Genomic DNA, 19461 nt, shown 5'->3' with positions numbered 1-19461 from the left:
TCTCCAATTTATTTTTTCCTCAATGTGGCCCTAATACTCTGTTGTACCGTCGTACCATAGACCTACAACAATGATAAATAAAAATTAAAATGTAAAGAAAAAACAGTTATTCATTTCCATTTTTAAAAATCCACAGGGAGCCACTGGAGAGGAGCTAAAGAGCCTCATGTGGCTCCGGAGCCGCAGGTTGGTGACCCCTGATCTAGACCTAACTACAGTTTAAAGGTACATTTAAATTCTCAAAATGTAATGCAATATTGTAACCCTACACACCTTCACACGTCATCACAGCCACATATTTCCTGGAGGAAATACTTTTATTTAAAAATATTTAAATGAGGGGATTACCCATCAGTTTTTGTTTTTAATGAGGTGTCTTTAAGGCTTTCCATTTAATTTGTATTAAAAGTATTTGTTACATGCTACAACTAATAGTGTCTTTTATTGATTGATTGGAGTTTCTATTTTAGTAATACATAGTTCTGATATTTATCTGAATGTTAAAGCGTGTGCATTGATGCTTTGTATAGGTGCAGTGGGGGCAGCTGACATTTCACAGAAACTTATGGCACATGCAAAACCACATGCAGCAGAGGCAAAAAAACAAACAAATACATTATATGGCATGTAATTAATGCCTTTTATTTAGCCTTCTATTTGGTTAGCTAGAATTATTTACATCCCTCGTGTTTAGGACATTGATGTAAGCAGAGTATAGAGAAGCTTTGTATAGCAGGACTCCTTGTTCTGAACACATTTGAATATTTTGTGTACACAAATGATCCTCACAGCAAAGACCTTCTTTGTTTCTAATACAGGGTGAAAACAAATGTTCACTCAAATTTTATTTATGAGGAACAGCTCTATTTATTCAATATGTGGCAGGTAGAAGTCCAAAATTATACACACTGTATTAGATGAAGCCTCAGCAAATGTTATTAATGAGATGCTCAGATATTTCTGACAAAAACTCACATTTGTTTTATAAAATAAAAATAGAAAACTTTACTTTTTGACCCAATCAAATCACACTGGGAGTACAGTATTATCAAAATGTGTTACTCATTGTATGTAACATTGTACTCACATATGTGATTTAATATAAATCTTATATTACATATGCACAACCCGGGTCTGACCATATTAAATATCATATATTTAATATTAAATATGTACCAGATGTAACAGTTATCTGTCTGAGTTTCCTTACTGATCACGGTTTTAGAAAAACTGTCTGTACAACATGTAATCTTTTTTTTTTTTTTTTTTTTAAATCAGCATATGTCTTATGTCAGGTTATGTTATTGTGCTTCAAATAAATGTATATTAATTTATGTGACTCTGTATTAACTACTGGACCCTGCCATTTTGGCCATGTCCCTCCAAGAGAATTCCTTGTTATTCAAATTTAAATAAACATTATGCCAGTAGGTAATAGTAGACGCACACATGCAAAACATTAAAAACTAAAAAAAAAAAAAATGTAATGCAGTCCAACACAACAGCTCAGCCATAAATTCTACCTTTTAAATAGATAATACTGTTCAGTTTTGATTGACACAATCAGAGAGGTATTCATTTAGCTATATGTTTATTATTGAGGTTGTAGTTTGCAGTGTTGTTGAACTTGCCTGCTTTATATTGAAAAGTGTTTCTAATGTTTGCCCACCTCATGAACAAACATCAGTGGGGAAGAATATTAAAAACACATTTTAATGTAATGCAGACCTGTACAACAACATCACTAACTATGACCTCAGTAATAAACGTATAGTTGAAAGTGACACCTCTCTGGACAGTTTCCTCAAAAACTGAACATTGTAATCTTCCAAATCGCCTAGGTGTACCTAATAAAGTGGCCAGGGAATGTATATTTATTAAGCATTTATCTTGAGACTTTGTTAGACACAATAACAAACGTGTAAAACCAGAGGAGTGTCCCTTTAAGTTGGGACATTTACCAAAAATCAATTTCTATTATTGAAATAATTTTTCAGTTGCAGAAAATCAAAACAAGAGGACAAAACAATGCAAAGAGATATCTACAAAATCTTTAATCCTTTTTAGAACAAGGTTGTTTTTCAGTGTTTCAGCTCTTATACAGACAACATTCACTCATACATTCATAACAAGTGAGGCACCATCATCTCACACAGGACCATTCATACAGCTGCAGTTGTGCTAAACAATAGTCAAGTATAGAATCAATAACGGTATAAAACGTTTTTAGTTCACAGGACTTCAAATAATTCTCATAAAACGTAAAGTTTAGTGCAGTTTTTTTTTTAAACATGTACATATGCAAGGAACCTTCTGAACGTGAATCAATGATCAATCACCTGAAGTTGACAAATACTGCATATAAATCAGACTGTAAAACAGCTGCACTCAAGGACTGGAGATCGTCTAGCTTTGACCTCGTTGCAGCGTTTGACAGTGCAAATTCAAATTACTTCCTCCATCGCAAAGCAAAGGCAACAAGATAAGAACTAACAAATACATGTTTATCTGTTTTAGTCAAAGTGCTTTGTGTTAAACACTTTCCAGCCAGCCATGAAACTGTGATATCACACGGTTGTTTCGTGCTCCACAAAAGGTGTTTGCGCCTCAGGAAGAAATGTGTCCGTCTCTTCCTGTGACGCTCCGTCCTCTTGTGCGACTGCAAGTCCATTGATTTCTTTGTGTTGTGGAGACCTTTGTTGTGCTGAGACCTATACGATTAATTAAAAAGATCATTAAAAAGGTTAATATAGAAGTACAGATTAATTCGCTGATATCAACAATTACTGATAACTAGAATTTTAAACACTACAACGAGCTGTGAAGAAACATAAACAAACATAAAGTACCGCTGAGGCTGATGGGAATGTCATCAAAGTATTTGTGCAAATACAATTTTGACCTGATGATGGAAATTAAGGCAAAGTCAGGGATCACCAAACATAAAGCTCGGGTCAGTAATGTTGAGACACTAGCAACTAGATTTTATAAACCATGCAACCGAACAACCCAGCCCAATGAAAGTAGCAGCACTATCTCCAAAAGACGCTAAATCTAGAGAGAAAGTCGGCAACACTGACAGCCCGTCTCTTCAGGTCTTCCTCCAAAGCCACTTCCCCAAAATTATCATTACAGATGTAAACATAATCATAATGAACGTAAACAACAAACATGGCTATTGTTAGTACTCACAGCTGTCAAGCTGGCAGCTTGTGGAAGACTCCGGTGATGCGCAATGAGCGCACGGGCAGAGTGTGCGCAGGTAGGTCCATTAATGTCTTTACAATTTCTATATTTTATATTTCAGTCTGGACAAAAGTGGTGGACCGACCGACCAATGCAAGCATGGCTAAAACAGTTAAAGGGGACATATCAACGCCAGCCATCCTCTGCACGCCGCCATCACCAAACAGAGGAGCTCGTTTAGCGGCAGGCTGCTGCTCCCCAAGTGCTCCACAGACAGACTCAGGAAATCCTTTGTCCCCCGAGCCATCAAACTGTACAACACCTCTCTAGGGAGGGGGGGGGGGCAAAGGAGGACGGTCTGCAGGACAGATAATAATGCACTATACTCACTTTTAACAGTCTCTTCTGCACTATATTAATTTTTTAATAGTCGTGTATCACAGCTGTTACTCTGCACTATATTCAGTTTTTAAAAAAAATTTCTTCATCTTGTATTTTTATATCTGGTATATTTTTTTGTTCTTAGTACTTTGCACTACTAACTTTTTTACTGCCTTTTTACTAACATGTTTTGCACTTTTGCACTATGGAGCTGTGATGCTGGAAACTTGAATTTCCCTCGGGATTAATAAAGTTACTATTTATATATCTATCTATCTATCATGAAAAACTCTCTTTCTCACTGCTCATACATTTGGGTATCTGGAGTTTTTACCAACCCACAAACTGTGAAATAAGACATCCCAGTCAGTTTTTTATAAGTAGTTTGTAAGTACCTTGAGAACTGGTCGAAAACAACCTTTGCAAAGGTGCACCATATTTTTCTCCTAAACCAATCAGAGCAGACTGGGCTTTTTCAGGAGGAGGTCTTAAAGAGACAGGCGCTAAAACGGAGCGTTTCAGACAGAGAGTGAATACAGGTATATTCAGACCGACAGTATGAGAAAATAATGTGTATTTTGAACATTGAAGAATGTAAACATGTTCTAGTAGAAACCCAAAATACATGTATGAACCTGAAAATGAGCATAATATGTCATCTCATCTTTAAGATCCTCCTCTCAGCTCAAAACTGAGCTCATTATCAGGCTTTAAATTATAGTGTGTTGCCAGTTAAAGTCTTACTATACATTTTATTTGTGCTGTTTTGTTGCAATAGTTAGTTTAATTTCATGGTAGGAATAATGTTATCTGAGAGGGCTTCATCTGCAGACTCTCTGTCATTTTATAAGCCTTCACGAGCTCTCAGATCTTCTACTGCTAGGTTTTTAAATACAAATAATCATACGCTCAAGAAAATAGGCAGCACAGTTTTTTATAACTAGAACAACTTTTTATTAATCCTCTCATTTTTATTATTCTCAATGGCCTCTGTTTTTAATTTACTTTCCCTAATGTATTTCAGCAGCTACTATCCTCTCTCTATCTGCCCTTGTCTGAATGTGTTGTATTTTTCTTTTTCTTTTGTAAAGCACTTTGAGCTGCACGTCTTGTATGAAAAGTGCTCTATAAATAAAGTTATTATCATTATTACTATTATCATTTTACTGACCGTTTGTCCCAGAGGAGTCACGCAGCAGAGCTTCTTTTTGAGGTGTTCAGGTAGAAAACAAAGCAGTTTCCCTAGCAAGGGATAGATTGTGCCTGGTGTCACATCTTCTTCTTTCATAGGGCCTAAAAAGAAAAAAAAAAGAAGATATATTTAAACATTTTAAAGTTAAGACTAAAATTGCTAAATGATAGAGAAATCATGTGAGAAGTCGCCCACCTGTGAGGAAGCTGATGATCAGGCCTATGAGAACGACTGTGCAGCAGTTGAATGCGCTGTACCACATGTAGGACAGTGAATAAAATCTCTTCAGTCCAGTCGGTCGGCTGAAGAACACAGAGAGATGATTAACTTGTGAAATGACCACAGTTAAAACAAAAACACATGCTGTTTGTGTACCTCAGGGTGATGTTGCTGAGTGCAGTGTGAATGGCAGTAGTCGTGTTGTCTGACAGCAGGACGGCGCTGCACTTGGGCGGCAGCGGTCTCGTGCCGGAGCTACGAGTGACGATGCTCCCGATGCCGACCCAGAAAGCCAAACTTAGACCGGTTCCCAGACCTGCCAGCGCTCCCTGGTAACAACAGGACAACTTAACACAGATACAGGTAGGAGGATGATTGATTTTAACCATCTAACAAAATGAAGTTGCAGAGGTTTATATTGTCACAATGACCGCCTTAATCACAACATCCTGCTATGAGGGTCAGCAGCTGTTACATTCTGCCACTCTTTCAGTAGACAAAGAGCAGCACGATGTCAGATAAAACACAGCTAGACTGATTTTAGGATATTTAAGGAATAAAAGGACATTTTATTAAGGGAATGATTCTTATTGGATTACTTTTTCTAATGAAACTACAATTACCACCAACCAGAAAAGTTGCAGTTTACATCCATGTCTGTCCGAAATGTCATCACTTCATCATTTTATCCTATTAGACATTTGTGAAATTGTCATAATTAACATATGAATTCATGAGTTATGGCCAAAACCGTGCGTTGTTCACGTTTCAATACTTTACAAGTTTACGAGAATGGGACGGGCGGACGGTCAAATCAAAAACATAATGCCTCTTGCCACTTCTATCACCGGTCAGTTAAGTTTCCATCCAGATTTCGTGCAAATTTTAACTAAAATTCCAGAAAATCTGCAAAAGAAAATGCAAATTCACGCACATTTCCACTACTGTTAACAGATGGTGGTGCTAATTCTCCAGTACAGCGCCATTAAATCACTGTAGAGGGTGCAAAGCCATGGCAGAGTACAGAGTCATTGTTGTATTACCGGTTTCAATAACCAATTTTGAAAGGTATATATAAGGGATATTAATAATTAACCGGTTGAGAATTATTTTCAAATTTAGCATCCCTAGTATATACTGTATATTGTAAAACTGGGGGCTATTTGGAACGCTAGTGGCAATGTAAAAAAACAACTACTGCTGAATCTGAGCTAAGTATGTAAATTATGAGCGAAATGATTAATATGAGCTACAGACTCATGAGGAGCAAGAGACGCCTTTTCTACATCTGAATCCATGTGTGAACGAGGGACAAAAAAAGAACAATATTTGTGTTCAAAAATACTTTTTTTCTTCTTAATTCCACTTCTTTATTTTAGCTTTCTTCTTGTGAAATACTGAACATTTTAAACTGCTCGAGTCTCTGACAAAAAAACAAAACAGTTAAGAAGGAAACATCTCGTTAGTTGAACTCGCACTAATAACAAGCCAAAAGTTGGAAACCACTGCAGTAAAGTGAATTGGCCAAAACGCATTTTGAAATGTTTTACAGTTTGTTTTCAAAAGAGATGTTAGAGACTAGTTTGTTTTATGTAATTGAAGCATTAGGGTGTTTTAATTCATGATAATTTTGACCAAAATAAGCAGCTACACTGTGTATTGTCTCATGACTGACTACACGACAGATCTCACTGATGAGGTTCAACTTACAGCAGAGTTGGCCCACGGGAAGAACATCCCGAGACAAAACACACCAAGAATAGGACCACCGACCATCCCGAAGATCTTCAAAGCCACCTGGAGTTCAATCACCGTAACAGTTAGAGCATATTTAGTGAGAAATGTTTGTTATTATTTGATCATACCACCTGTGAGCGTACCTGTAGAACTGAATCATCCATGAGGTGAGCGAGATAGGCCATGGCCAGACACAGCAGCCCGTAGGACATAGCTTATAGAGGAGACACAAGGTGAAACTTTAGATTAAATGCGTCATTATGATGTAGCTCTGTATCGTGCACTGATGAGCGTCAGAGAGCGAACCTAAAGCTTTGGACAGCAGGGTTGCTCTGGCCTCCGTCATGGCGGGGAAATGTGGTTTGATGAGGTCTTCCATTGTCACAGTGGCCAAAGAGTTAAAAGCAGAAGAGATGGTGCTGCACAGGAAGAGCAAAACATATACTATACATTACTGCCATCTTTATAATACAATGAAATGTACTGTTAATTATTCATCTTCTGAACTCATTCTAAATCCAAATACTAAATCATCACAGCACTTGAGTTAATGTCAAAGACGAGAAAATAAATGATGCATTATATTTTAATGTAACTGTATTAATAAGGTTTTTTACACCCGTAGTAACAGAGGGGAACAGGAAGATTTGAATACAAACCTTCTCATAAGCTTCAAATATGGATGCATTGCACATTTTCTTTTTCAGGATAACCAGGACTGAAACATTTGATGTGAATAACTGCATTCAAGATTAATAATGGATTATAAACTCAGTTGTAAACAACAGACCTGCAATAAATCATACCTTCATAAAGGTTATAATGTTCAGTTTTTAATCAAATCTTTTTCAGAGAGGTGTTGATTCAACAGTGTGATCATTTTGGAGGATGTCGTCTGGCAGCTGTTGTATTAGACTGCATTGGTTTTAGCACGGTGTACACACAAGTAGAATGTATTAGAAATCGGAATTTGTAATGAACAGTAATTAGTCAAATCTGGGAGGTTTTTGGCACAGAACAGCCTCATAACTATATATTTTTCAGTTATGTTAATTTATAATTGCAACAACAAACATTTAGTCAAGGTAGGGCTGGACAATATGGCCTAAAAATAAAATTTTACCTTTTTTTTAACTTTTAACTTTCACCAAACTTCACTTTTTCAAAAATAAAAAAAAACACTTTCGTACACAAGGTTAAACATATGTTATTGTGCATGTTACAACGGCAAATTTTACAGCGGAAGATGTTTGCTCGAGGTTGCTGAGGAGATAATGCTCCTCGCTTTTATTAGCGCATGCTGCCGTGTTGATATTTTATCCGTGTCTGAAGAGAACTTGCGCGTTTACTATGAACTACGGGAGCTCAGGGAAGCGGCGGCAGTTCCGTACCGTAATTACACATGTTAAAGTGAAAATAGATTTTCATTTTTAAACATTGTTTTAAACCATGAATTCTAATTAAGTGATACAATCTATTTATCGCCAAGCTCTAAGTCAATGCAACTGACTCACTGACCTCTAGGACTTCATCCAGGTCACCTGAATAGTTGCTGGTGTTATTGAACTCTATACAGCCTCTTACCCAGTTATGCTGAAAGGGATAAACTTTGATGCGCACATGTTGTTTGTATGACCATAACAACACCTAAGAAGTGTGAGAGCTGATTTTACTCCGAAGGGTCAGAACTATTGATCGCTATCTGTTCATGTGCAAGCCTCACTTGTGGATGCCAGCGTTCTGCTGGGACTGACAGGGTTAATGTCAGGTTTAATTAAAAAACAAAATATAGACAGAAAATATAGAAAGTCCTGTACCAACCTGAGAGCTGCACTGAACAAACATGCAACAAACAGTCCAGGTAGTCCAGGAAGACCTTGCAGCATATCCATCACAAAGTATATCACCATCTGTGGAAAACACGTTGTAAAAGAAAAAACCTTAAACAGTTTGTTTTGCTAAACTTTATGCAGAAACGAAATGCAAATCTGACAACGTACAGTCTCGACAGCACATTTACATAATGATCCTAATGTGTTAGAAGGACTGTGTTAGAAGGACTCATGCTGCAGTAGTGATGCTGTTGAATCTATGAGCCCTGGAGGGTTTTTACATAACTCTGCATGAACTTAACTTTCATCCTTCGCACTAATCTCTGGAGATCAAGGAAGCAGAAAAAGCAGGAAAAGAAAAATCATATCCCGGTTTCCCAAAACATGAAGCAGACGATATCGGTCGATGACACACTGAAACTCACCGCATCCCTTGAAGAAGTGCCCAGCTTCTCAGAGTGATCCTCTCCACAGTAACGTGCGAACATGACCAGTCCCATCACACAGCTGAGAGCCAGAGACAACTGCAGGGAGGGAAAAACCATGTAGCAAGACCTGCAGAGACGGAGGAAGGAGCGCAGTAAAAGTGGTCATTTCTGACATCATCTTTGTGACTTTTCTTCTTTTTTTTTGGCTAAACACTCATTACCGTGTTGGTTTGCATTGAACTTCCCAGAGATCGCTTGTCAATTAACATAATATAAAGGACTACTTTTCATTCTAATTTCCTATTCTATTCTGAGAGCTAGCACAAGTATTAAAAGACTATTTTCTTTCACATATGAATGTATTTTCAGTCAAAGTTCAATGTAAAAAAACAAGTTAGCATAAAAGTGAAAACAAAACTGTGAAAATCTACGGTGTGTGTACCTGACCGCCTCTTTCTCAGTGCGGGCGCTGAGATATCTTTGGACCTGAGCCTGGTTCACTCCGTACAGCGACAGCATGAGGAAGACGCCGCCAACCGCCAGAGTCCAGAAGGTGTGTCTCTCTGTAGGATCTGGGTTTAGGCTGAACACCGGAGAGAAAATACAGACAATAATGTAATACTTTAGAACAAACATACACTGAAACAGATTTACCAATGTATAATAAATAACATGCGTGTACAGGAATTTATCTTCACATTTATGCAAAGAAACAAGTGGACTGTAGAGAAATTAGCTGCTGTTGTATCTGGACTGTTTGCAATAAAAACCTGCAGCCACTTGGTTGTTGATGTACTATTACTGTATGTCCTTAAACTCAAAAGATCTGTTTTACAAGTTGAGCATAACTCAAATGAATGAATTGCTTACATGCATTTCTCAATACTACATTAAAATTCAGTTCAATTCAGTCAAATTTGAATTTTAATACTTTCTGTCCTAGAGGTTTCCATACGTAACCTAACAGACTATAATCTACATGAAACCAAAAGAAAAACAGCTTTTCTGTGAAATCAGTCAAGTATTGATATTGGCTGATTTCCACTTAAAGAATCAAATAAACCACGATGAATTTGTGCACAGATTTCTTCGTCCATTCCCGATGCTGCATAACTGCAAACTACAGTATGGACTCACTCGAGAGCAGAGATGCGGTTTCCTTCCTGGACTTTCCTCCAGACTTCAGACACTCCTCCGGTCCGCTGAACTCCCACCACGATGACAGCCAGCTGCCCCGCAAACATAACAACCGTCTGGAAGACGTCTGTCCAGATGACGGCCTTCAAACCACCCTGTCAGGAGCAGACGAGACACATGGGAAATAAATTAATTCTTTATTCAAATACCCGATATCTGTCTCGGTAATCCTTCATATTAATCCATGATATCTCTAAAATATAGACTCTTCTACAAGTGATTCATGAGCCTTTTTGGTAAGATTTCCACTTTTCTCAGATGAAATATACAACATCTTTTTGGAGAGAGAGATAAAGTCACTCCTGGGCTGCCAAGAGAGACATGACACCTCACAAGCTAGGCCTGTTACGATAACAAAACACCAAAAAGGAAGAGTTGGAAACATTCAAATGTTGGAAAGTCCCGTTACGCTGCATGAAAATGACCTTGAACAACTCACTATTGTTGTGTACAATGTGCACACTAGTCCAGTGGCCAGCACCGCGCCCCATAATTCAAATCCAGTAACTGAAAGAAAACAGGAAAACATTGAACCACAGGTGTCGTCTATTCAAAATGAGAGAGTCAGAGTGAAAAACATGAACTTTTCTTACCTGCATTTAGTGCAAAGGCAGGAGTATAAATACAAACACCCATATAGATAACCTGTAGCAGAGTAAAGGACAAATTTACATTTACATTGCATTTACACTTGTGTTCAATGTGGCCACAATGCATCCCTGTCAAACACTGTCTGATTGCAATCCGATCACCCAAAACACATTTTAATGCCAGGTGAAAATGGGGTAATTTTTACACTTTGGTTTTTGTACTTATTAAACAAACAAACAAGACAAAGTAAAGAACTTTAGGAGGTGCTGGTAAGTGGATTTTGTTACCTTTGGACAGAGGCAGGCTGGCTGTTTCCCCCGTTTACAGTCTTTAATTAATAATTGCTTTACGCTGAGTGGGTATTGGTTAGATGTGAGTGATCCACACTAAATATAGTTCCTTTGTCAATGTCAAACTTCTGTGTTTGACTGCAATCTGGCCGCCAACTTAAGCTTTTAGCACCGTGGCAATCCCTGGCCTTGTGTTACCTTCCATAAAAATGATCCCAGTTAGTTCCATGCAGTGAGATAATTTGGGAAAAAGAGAGCACTGGTATCAGATCGGTGCTCAGTATCTGCAGATACCCTGAGTCGAGGTATTGGACTTGTTATTGGGAGAGAAAAAGGTGTGAATGTTGCATCCCTACTTTATTATGTGAAGTCTTGAACTTACTGTCTGAAAGATGAAGGCCAAAGTTCCACAGACACGCACTGCTTTGCTGAAGCGCATCTCAAGATACTGTGAAACAAAACAACATGAGAAGTGTAGGTCATCAAGAACACGCTCCATAAATATGAACTCATAAAGTACTCCAATAAACCTGCTCTGTTATACCTGATAAGCGCTGGAGAGCCGCAGTCTGTACAACACAGGAATGAAAACATGAGCAGGAATGAGGAGGCCCAGGATGTAGGCACAGCCGATGAACCAGTACTGAGTACCGTGAGTGTAGATTTCTGCAGGTACGCCTATGATCGCCACGGCAGACTGGAATGAGGCGATGAGCGACAGCGAGACAGGAAGACAGCTCATGCTCCGGTCCGCCATCAGGAACTCCTGTGTGGTGCGCTGACGGCCACCTGATAGAGCGTGGTACAGCCCGATGCCTATAGAGGCGGCGAGCAACACCGCAAATATGACATAGTCTACAGCCGTGAAGTGCTTCTCGTTGGACGGGTCCATGTTGATTGTCTTTAAGTCTCAGTTCTCCTGCAGACGCACATTCAGACGGATGGGAAACGTCTCTGTCCACACCCATCAGTCAGCAAAGCCCAGGAGCCTTGAAGAAAGGAAATTGAAAACACTGATTTGATATCTGTGTGTGTGAGAGAGTAAGCTGTGCTGGCATGTTGTATAACTCTAACTTTTTATTTTTTTTATCATAAATCAGGTTTGCCCGTCAGGCAAAGAACTAAACCTCCACACCCCACGTACTTTCCTCATGCCCTGGATTCCCATGAGCTGTTTTTACACATTTCTTTTCCTAAAATAAACAGGTGAAATCACCGCCGCCTCTGCAGTCACATAAACTGAACTGTTTGCAGCAGAAGAGCGTCGTTATACGAGACAAGCTCCAGTCTGTACACAAAGCGAGGTCACACAACCTCTGTGTCAACTTTCCCCCACTTGTGCTGATACAAAAATACTGACTACCAGTTTGGAGATGGGAGGTTCAGAGGGGGAGGTACTCTGCTACTCTGCCATCTACTGCCTTTGTGTATAACTGCACCACAAAGACAGACAACAACCAATCTCTGAGGGTATTCAAGGTCAAAAGCCACAAATGGGAGTACAATTTCAAAAGTTTCCACTATTACTGCCATGGAAAGATTTATTTGAAATTGTTTTTACTCACATTATGCAGTTATTGTTCTTTGTCTTTGTGCCCATATAGAAATGTTTTCTTCGATCACATTATAAATCCAAGAGGACACAAATAATTAGAGCTGAAATAGAATAGTTGAATTGACAAAAATGTACAACTATTTTGTTAATCACATTACTTGAGTTTTGGTTTCCAGCTTCTTAAATGTGAGGATTTGCTGCTTTTTCTTCGTCTTATGTGAGAATGAACTGAATATGTTTGGCTTTTGGACTTTTAGTTGAACTAAACAAGCTTTTTAAAGACGTCACTTCCGACTCAAGGAAATTTGATCAGAAGTTTTAACTATTTTAAATAGATATTTTTAATATGATTCATCGAGAAAATAATCAGCAGACTAAACGATAATGAAAGTATTCCTTAGTTTCAGTTTATTATCACATCCCTGCAAGCTGGGGCTGCAACTAACGATTAGTTTCACCGTCAGTTAATTTCTTATCATTCTCAGTACATCAACTGTGGTCTTTTAAATGTCAGAAAATAGTGAGAAATGCACTTTCCAATTTCCCAGAGCCAAATTTGCCGTCCTCAAATCTCTTTTGTATGAATAAACAGCCACAAAACCCCAAGATACTCAGTTTATTATAGTGATATAAAAACAGATAAAACCAGCAAATCCTCTCATTTGAGAGGCTGGAACCAGCTACTTAAATAACAACAACACCACAAATGATAATTAAAAATAGTTGCCGATTAGTTTTCTGTCAAAAACAATAACTGATTAATTGAGTTGTCAGTTCAGCTCAAACCAAAACAAACAAGAGGAGGCAGCACGAAGTACAATAAGGTCTCTATAAAGTAAGGATTAATGCAGGTAATATGAATTAAAGTGACTTTTATTTAATACATTGCTGCTGTAACTTTAGCTATATTAGTTGTGCATAACTAATAGTGCTGATTCAATTGGCTGGAAAATAGAGCTACTGCACTCAGTGACACTCAAATATCTGACAACAGCTGCTTAACTGGACTGAATATGAGTTACTGACAATAACCTGATATTCATTCATTCATTCATTCTCACTGTGCAATATCATTTTCCACTTGTGCAGTTTTGTTAATAGTTTGTTTATTGTCAATACTGTATATACTGCTCCTATTTTTATACTCCCTTCTATTTAAATGGTTCATATTTTGTTTAGCTTTTTTTTACTGTGTTAGCTGATGCATCTTGTTTGTTTTTTGCACTATCCCCTTTGCTGCTGTACACTGCAAATGTCCCCACTGTGGGACTAATAAAGGAATATCTTATCTTATCTTATCTTAATATTCATAAACAGGAAGAAAAAAAAAAGTTTAGTTGGTTAAAATAATATCACGTCTGAAAATGTAGTGCAGTGAGAAAGGTATGAAGACATGAAGTAACATGAGACAGACTCACCTTTACACAGCAGCACTGTTGTAATCCTGTTGAAGCTCACTGCTGCACCCATGCTGTTCTCACTGACACATTCAAGAGCACTACGTTAGTTAAAAACAACTTCTTTACGGCTAAAAAAACACATGTTCATTATCTAAACGATTAACTCACGTTGTTTAAATATATTCTTTAGTGCTCATAAAGTGTTACATTAACCTACCAGCTGGCTAATCTCTCAGTCCATGCTCCATGTGATCACCCACACAGTGTTTTGAATTCTCTTCCGGAGTTGAAGCTGGGGGCGGGGCTACGGGTGATGACGTAGAAGGCGCCAAAATCAAAACATCCGCAGTTTGGAGTGCATGTTTACATCTGAGCAGCTTCAGGACGTTATTAAACACAGATTAAAGACGGATTATGGAGGCAGCGGCTGCGAAAGGTAACTCAGACTGGTGCAAAGTTAGTTTACCGGTACAGATAGCTAGCTATCTGATAAACTAAGCTTGAGCTAACTGAGCATCACAACAAACTACTCCTAGCTCGCTATATGTATGAGATAGCTATAGCTATCTCATACAATACATCTGTCTGTGCAATATATCCTTGATGCAATACACACCTCAGTGCGACTACCTCTGTTTACATTTTAATGTTTATTTATCATTGTTGTAGGTCTCTGGTACGACGGTACGGAGTATTAGGGCCACATTGAGGAAAATAAAATAAATGTGAGATTTCGGGAATAAAGACAAAAGTTCATGAGAATAAAGTCAATATTATAAAGTAGTAATTTTATGAGTTATTTTCTTTTTTTTCTCTTAAATTTATGACTTTATTCTCGTAATATTATAACTTTTTCTGTTATAAATTTATGACTTTATTCTCGTAATAGAACGACTTTACTCTCGTAATATTACAATGTTTTTTCTCATAAAGATATTACTTTATTTTCATAATATTACAACTTTTTTGTTGGAAAATTATGACTTTATTCTCGTAATATTACAATGTTTTTTCTCATGAAGTTATTATTTTATTCTCTTAATATTATGACTTTTTTGTTATAAAGTTATGACTTTATTCTCTTAATATTATGACTTTTTTTGTTATAAAGTTATTACTTTATTCTCTTAATATTATGACTTTTTTTGTTATAAAGTTATTACTTTATTCTCTTAATATTAAGACTTTTTTGTTGGAAAATTATGACTTTATTCTCGTAATATTACAATGTTTTTTCTCATAAAGTTATTACTTTATTCTCTTAATATTATGACTTTTTTGTTATAAAGTTATGACTTTATTCTCTTAATATTATGACTTTTTTTGTTATAAAGTTATTACTTTATTCTCTTAATATTAAGACTTTTTTGTTGGAAAATTATGACTTTATTCTCGTAATATTACAATGTTTTTTCTCATAAAGTTATTACTTTATTCTCTTAATATTATGACTTTTTTGTTAAAAAGGTATGACTTTATTCTCTTAATATTATGACTTTTTTGTTGGAAAGTTATGACTTTATTCTGTAAATCTCAGATGTTTTTCCCCTCAATGTGGCCCTAATACTCCGTAGTACATTGTCTCTTTGGCCCTCACTGCATTAGACTTATATACTATATACTTAAACTATAAACTGTGTTACCTTCATCACAATGCTCAAATGTTTTGCTGCCTCAGAAAGATTTTTTTTTTTTGATAGTAAAGGTTGCTGACCCCTGGACTACTGTAACACTTGTGTTTATATTTATTTACTACATCTACTTTACCTGTTTTATTTGCTTTATAACTGTGTGTTTGACCTGTTATATGTTTTATCTGCCTCGTTTAGTCTTGTCAAGTATTTGTTTTAAAGCACTGACCAGAAGTGGCAACTGTGAATCTCGTTGTATTTAATACGATGACAATAAAGCTTTCTATTCTATTCTATCTGATATCAACCACTTTTCTTTTCTGTCGTTTGAGAGTTAAATCCAATCAGAGTATTTCTTCCTCTGCAGGTGTTTTGAGTCATCTGAGTCTGCTGGAAGTTCAGGCAAGAAGCCGTAAAGCTCAACCTCAGCAGCCGAGTCGAGTGAAGGAGCTGAAGGCTAAAGCTGAAGCACTGATGACCCAGAGAGACCAACTGAAGGCAGAGATAGAGACACACAAGGTGACATGTTTGATGCTGAGTTTACACAGTTTACATAGAATAAAATATATAAAATAACACTTATTAACAGCCAGTTAAAACTCTACAACAGCCCTACCTTCATCTTCACCAGTGGTGGATACTTTTACTCAAGTACTGTTACTTGATGACAAATTTGAGGTACTTGTACAGAGTATTTCCATTTTATGCAAATTTATATTTATACTCTAATACATCTGAGAGGGAAATATTGTATTTTTCACCACACTACTACTACTATTTGTCTGACAGTTTTTGTTTGTACATGCAACCAAAAGTACTGTGTATGTTACATTACTCTTAGAATCAGTATTATGTCCTTATTTTTTGGGGGGAAAATAAATAAATATTGGTAGGGCTGACCCAAATGCTTCGAAGCCCCGACCGTTGCCGTGGTATTCAACCTCAAAATCACTATTAGAATGCTTTGTTTATTTATTTATTTAAATTGTATATATAAGTATGTAATAATAATGTATAAATCCCCAAATGCCCCATGGAATAAGAAATAATCCCACAATATTATTCATTATTCATATTCAGCACTAATAATTATTAGTTATTCTCAGACAGATATCGCTGTTTGTTGTGCGTAGAGGTGCGTGTACAGTAGCCTATACCACGATAGAAACGATACAAAATATATATATACGACAGACATTTTTATATTGTTTAGACAATATATATCGTCATATTGCCCAGCCTTAGTATGTATTTTAAGTAGTATTTTAAGTGTGGTATTAGTATCTGAATACTTCTTCCACCACTGACTTTATTCATAATGCTGCTGCACTTCTTTTGTTTTGTTGTCATCTGATTTGTTGGTGCTGGTTACACCGTCCTGCTACAGAGTCTCCAGAAACTGAGGGCATCTATGGACAAACAGTGTACACATGAAGAAGAAAAGGAGGAGGAGGAGGAAATGGATGAAGACTCTGAGAACTCACAACTACTGCGACTGATGGCTAGACACACACAACTGAAAGACCTCCTGCATGCTCATCACATCATTGGTACTCTTCTCATGTCATTCACCCAGTTATTATATATTTGTCAGTGAGATGTTTTCAATACATCTTAATCCTCCCTCTTGATGCCACTCAGGTGGGTACGACATCATAAAGACCCGTCAAGGTAAAGGAGTGTGCGTGTCTGTGGCAACGGCCTACGATGGCGTCTACTTAGAGACCTACAACCTGGAGATGGACCTGAAGCCCACGCTGAGGATCAGCCGTCATAACGTTCCCCCGTTCATTCCTTTAAACAGCCTGGCTGAGCAGAGCAACATGCAGACAAACATAAGGACTCTTCTGGATCCCCTCAGCCAACATCTCAACGCCTTCGCCGGTCGCAAGCAGCAGTTGAAGCTTGTTAAGGTGCCACACTTTGCTTTTTTGTGTGTGTGTTAAATAACATCTCATAAAATGTCTCAGAGAGTCAGTCAAGTGACTGCTGTGACCTCACCCTCGAATATAAAACAAGTAGACCGAGGCGTGTTTCTGCACAGGCCTAGAGAGTCGACAACATTTTGTTAAACAAGTTTGTTACAATAATAAAAGGGGCCTAACCCATTATGGATTTTGGTGATAACATTATACATACTTAAGTATTAAAGACACACCAGATATTAATATTAAAGATTCAAAAACTTTATTGTCTATCACATGATAGAAAATTGTCTACAGGTTAGGGGCTCACAAACAACGTAAAAAAAACGTACACCCATGAAAGACTTGCATAAAATTACATTAACAGAGAAACAACTCCGTAAATAAATAAGAGTAGGTGTGCAAAGCTTATAATCAGCTGATATATTTCCCTACATGTGCACATAATGTAACATCATATCTTTTGGCAGAGATTATCGACTAATAGTTTAAGTAGTTTTTAAGCAAAAATACCAAAACGTCACTGGTTAAATTTTTCCAAATGAAGAACCAGTGACGTTTTCTTAGTCATCTGTGACAGTAAACTTAATAACTTTGGGTTTTATTTCTTTTATTAGATATGTCAACTTGGGCTCTGATTGTGATGGGCATTTTGTACCATTGTCTGACGTTTTATGAACCAAAAGATTAATCAACAGATCAATCTATAATGAAAATAATCGCTAGTTGCAGCCCTGCAGTACACCAAAATTGTTGTTTTGTTAAACAGCTAAATTAAAATTAAATTAATGAAATAACCTGAAATATTATTGTTAACAACTATAAATAAAAACAAATTTATTAAACTTGAATTAAGAAAATAAAGGGTCAAATATTCATAAAAAAAGCAGCCTATAAAACATTTAGATGCTAGTTTGTTTTTGTAATTCTAACAACATACTGTGCTGATATTAATATATCTATGATAAGCCAACACCAATATACCAATCCAATCAGACCCGCTCAGATAAAACAGTAATTCTTGCACATTTATGCAAAAATTCACAGATGAAAAGAAGAGCGAGAAATTAAAATGTTCTATTTAAGGCGTAGTTAATCTGTCATAGGAAGAGGAGCTATAATGATGATGGTTTTGTCATCTGTTCTGTCAGAATAACACACTTTCTTTGTCATCCTGCTTGTTTACAGGAGCTCCATAAGTCTGTGGAAGTGATGGAGAGTAATGTGTTGTGTTCCTTACTGGTGCTGATGTTCACGTTGCCGGGAGAGAAGACGGCTGTTCTCTGCTCGCTCGACTACTCTGACCACACCAGATGTCTCCCAACACGAGTCCACATTGAATGTGACGGTAGGAAGTTTTATACTACAGAAGTTTCCCAACTCAAACAGATAGTTATTGATCTGGACCAATATAATCCATAATACAAGGGATCTCTGTTAATTGTAGAAACAATGAGTATTTCATGTTCTAATATGATTTTGTTTGTCTTTTGCAGACAAGGAGCTTCCCGAGTCTCCAGAGTGGAAGAAGAACCGCAGCCTCCTCATGGAGACTCCTGTGCACAAAGCTTTGATAACCATGAGGGAGATGGGGAATATTGTGTAATATGTTCAGAAATATAATGAAACTTTTCTATATTAGATGTACATTCTCATTGTTTATAATAAAGCACTGCTAGTTGAACCTTTTTTTCCTTGCTGTTGCAAATGTTGAGTTGAGTCTAAACTTTGTGGAGTTCCTCTACGGAGGTTTCACATGTATCTCCGCATTGCTTTTGTCCTTGAGTTTTTCTATAAACGCTGCCACGCTATTGTGTAACGTCTCCCTCTGAAACTGTTTCAGCCGCTCCATTTCCTCTCGGGCTTCCCGCTGTTGCCTGGCCAGCTCCTTTTCTGA

At 37.2% G+C, this 19461-nt stretch overlaps 2 protein-coding genes across 4 annotated transcripts; one reads left to right on the top strand and one right to left on the bottom strand.

Annotated features, from left to right (window-relative positions):
• Positions 1-2032: 2032 nt before the first annotated feature.
• slc5a6b (solute carrier family 5 member 6) lies at positions 2033-14347 on the bottom strand. 3 transcript variants are annotated; one of them, XM_074609659.1, is made up of 16 exons: positions 14226-14347; positions 11598-12042; positions 11436-11501; positions 10766-10817; positions 10612-10679; positions 10113-10267; positions 9418-9558; positions 8973-9102; positions 8537-8625; positions 7022-7134; positions 6859-6929; positions 6689-6775; positions 5135-5307; positions 4955-5061; positions 4739-4860; positions 2033-2711 (listed from the first exon to the last, which is right to left on the bottom strand). In XM_074609659.1, exons 2-16 carry the CDS (start codon positions 11943-11945, stop codon positions 2568-2570), a joined length of 1866 nt encoding a protein of 621 aa, XP_074465760.1. In that variant the 5' UTR covers positions 11946-12042; positions 14226-14347; the 3' UTR covers positions 2033-2567. The 3 variants fall into 3 exon arrangements, with proteins under 3 accessions (XP_074465760.1, XP_074465761.1, XP_074465762.1); XM_074609660.1 differs by lacking the exon at positions 14226-14347 and adding an exon at positions 14027-14088; XM_074609661.1 differs by lacking the exon at positions 14226-14347 and adding an exon at positions 12198-12338.
• On the top strand, positions 14287-19378 carry cenpo (centromere protein O). Its single transcript, XM_074609673.1, has 6 exons — positions 14287-14444; positions 16007-16158; positions 17027-17189; positions 17281-17552; positions 18753-18912; positions 19061-19378. Exons 1-6 carry the CDS (start codon positions 14423-14425, stop codon positions 19168-19170), a joined length of 879 nt encoding a protein of 292 aa, XP_074465774.1. The 5' UTR covers positions 14287-14422; the 3' UTR covers positions 19171-19378.
• The last annotated feature ends 83 nt before the right edge of the window (positions 19379-19461 follow it).

Source organism: Sebastes fasciatus, chromosome 15, assembly GCF_043250625.1.
Source record: "Sebastes fasciatus isolate fSebFas1 chromosome 15, fSebFas1.pri, whole genome shotgun sequence".
Classification (NCBI taxonomy): Eukaryota; Metazoa; Chordata; class Actinopteri; order Perciformes; family Sebastidae; genus Sebastes; species Sebastes fasciatus.
This window is presented reverse-complemented; position numbering and strand designations above follow the sequence as displayed.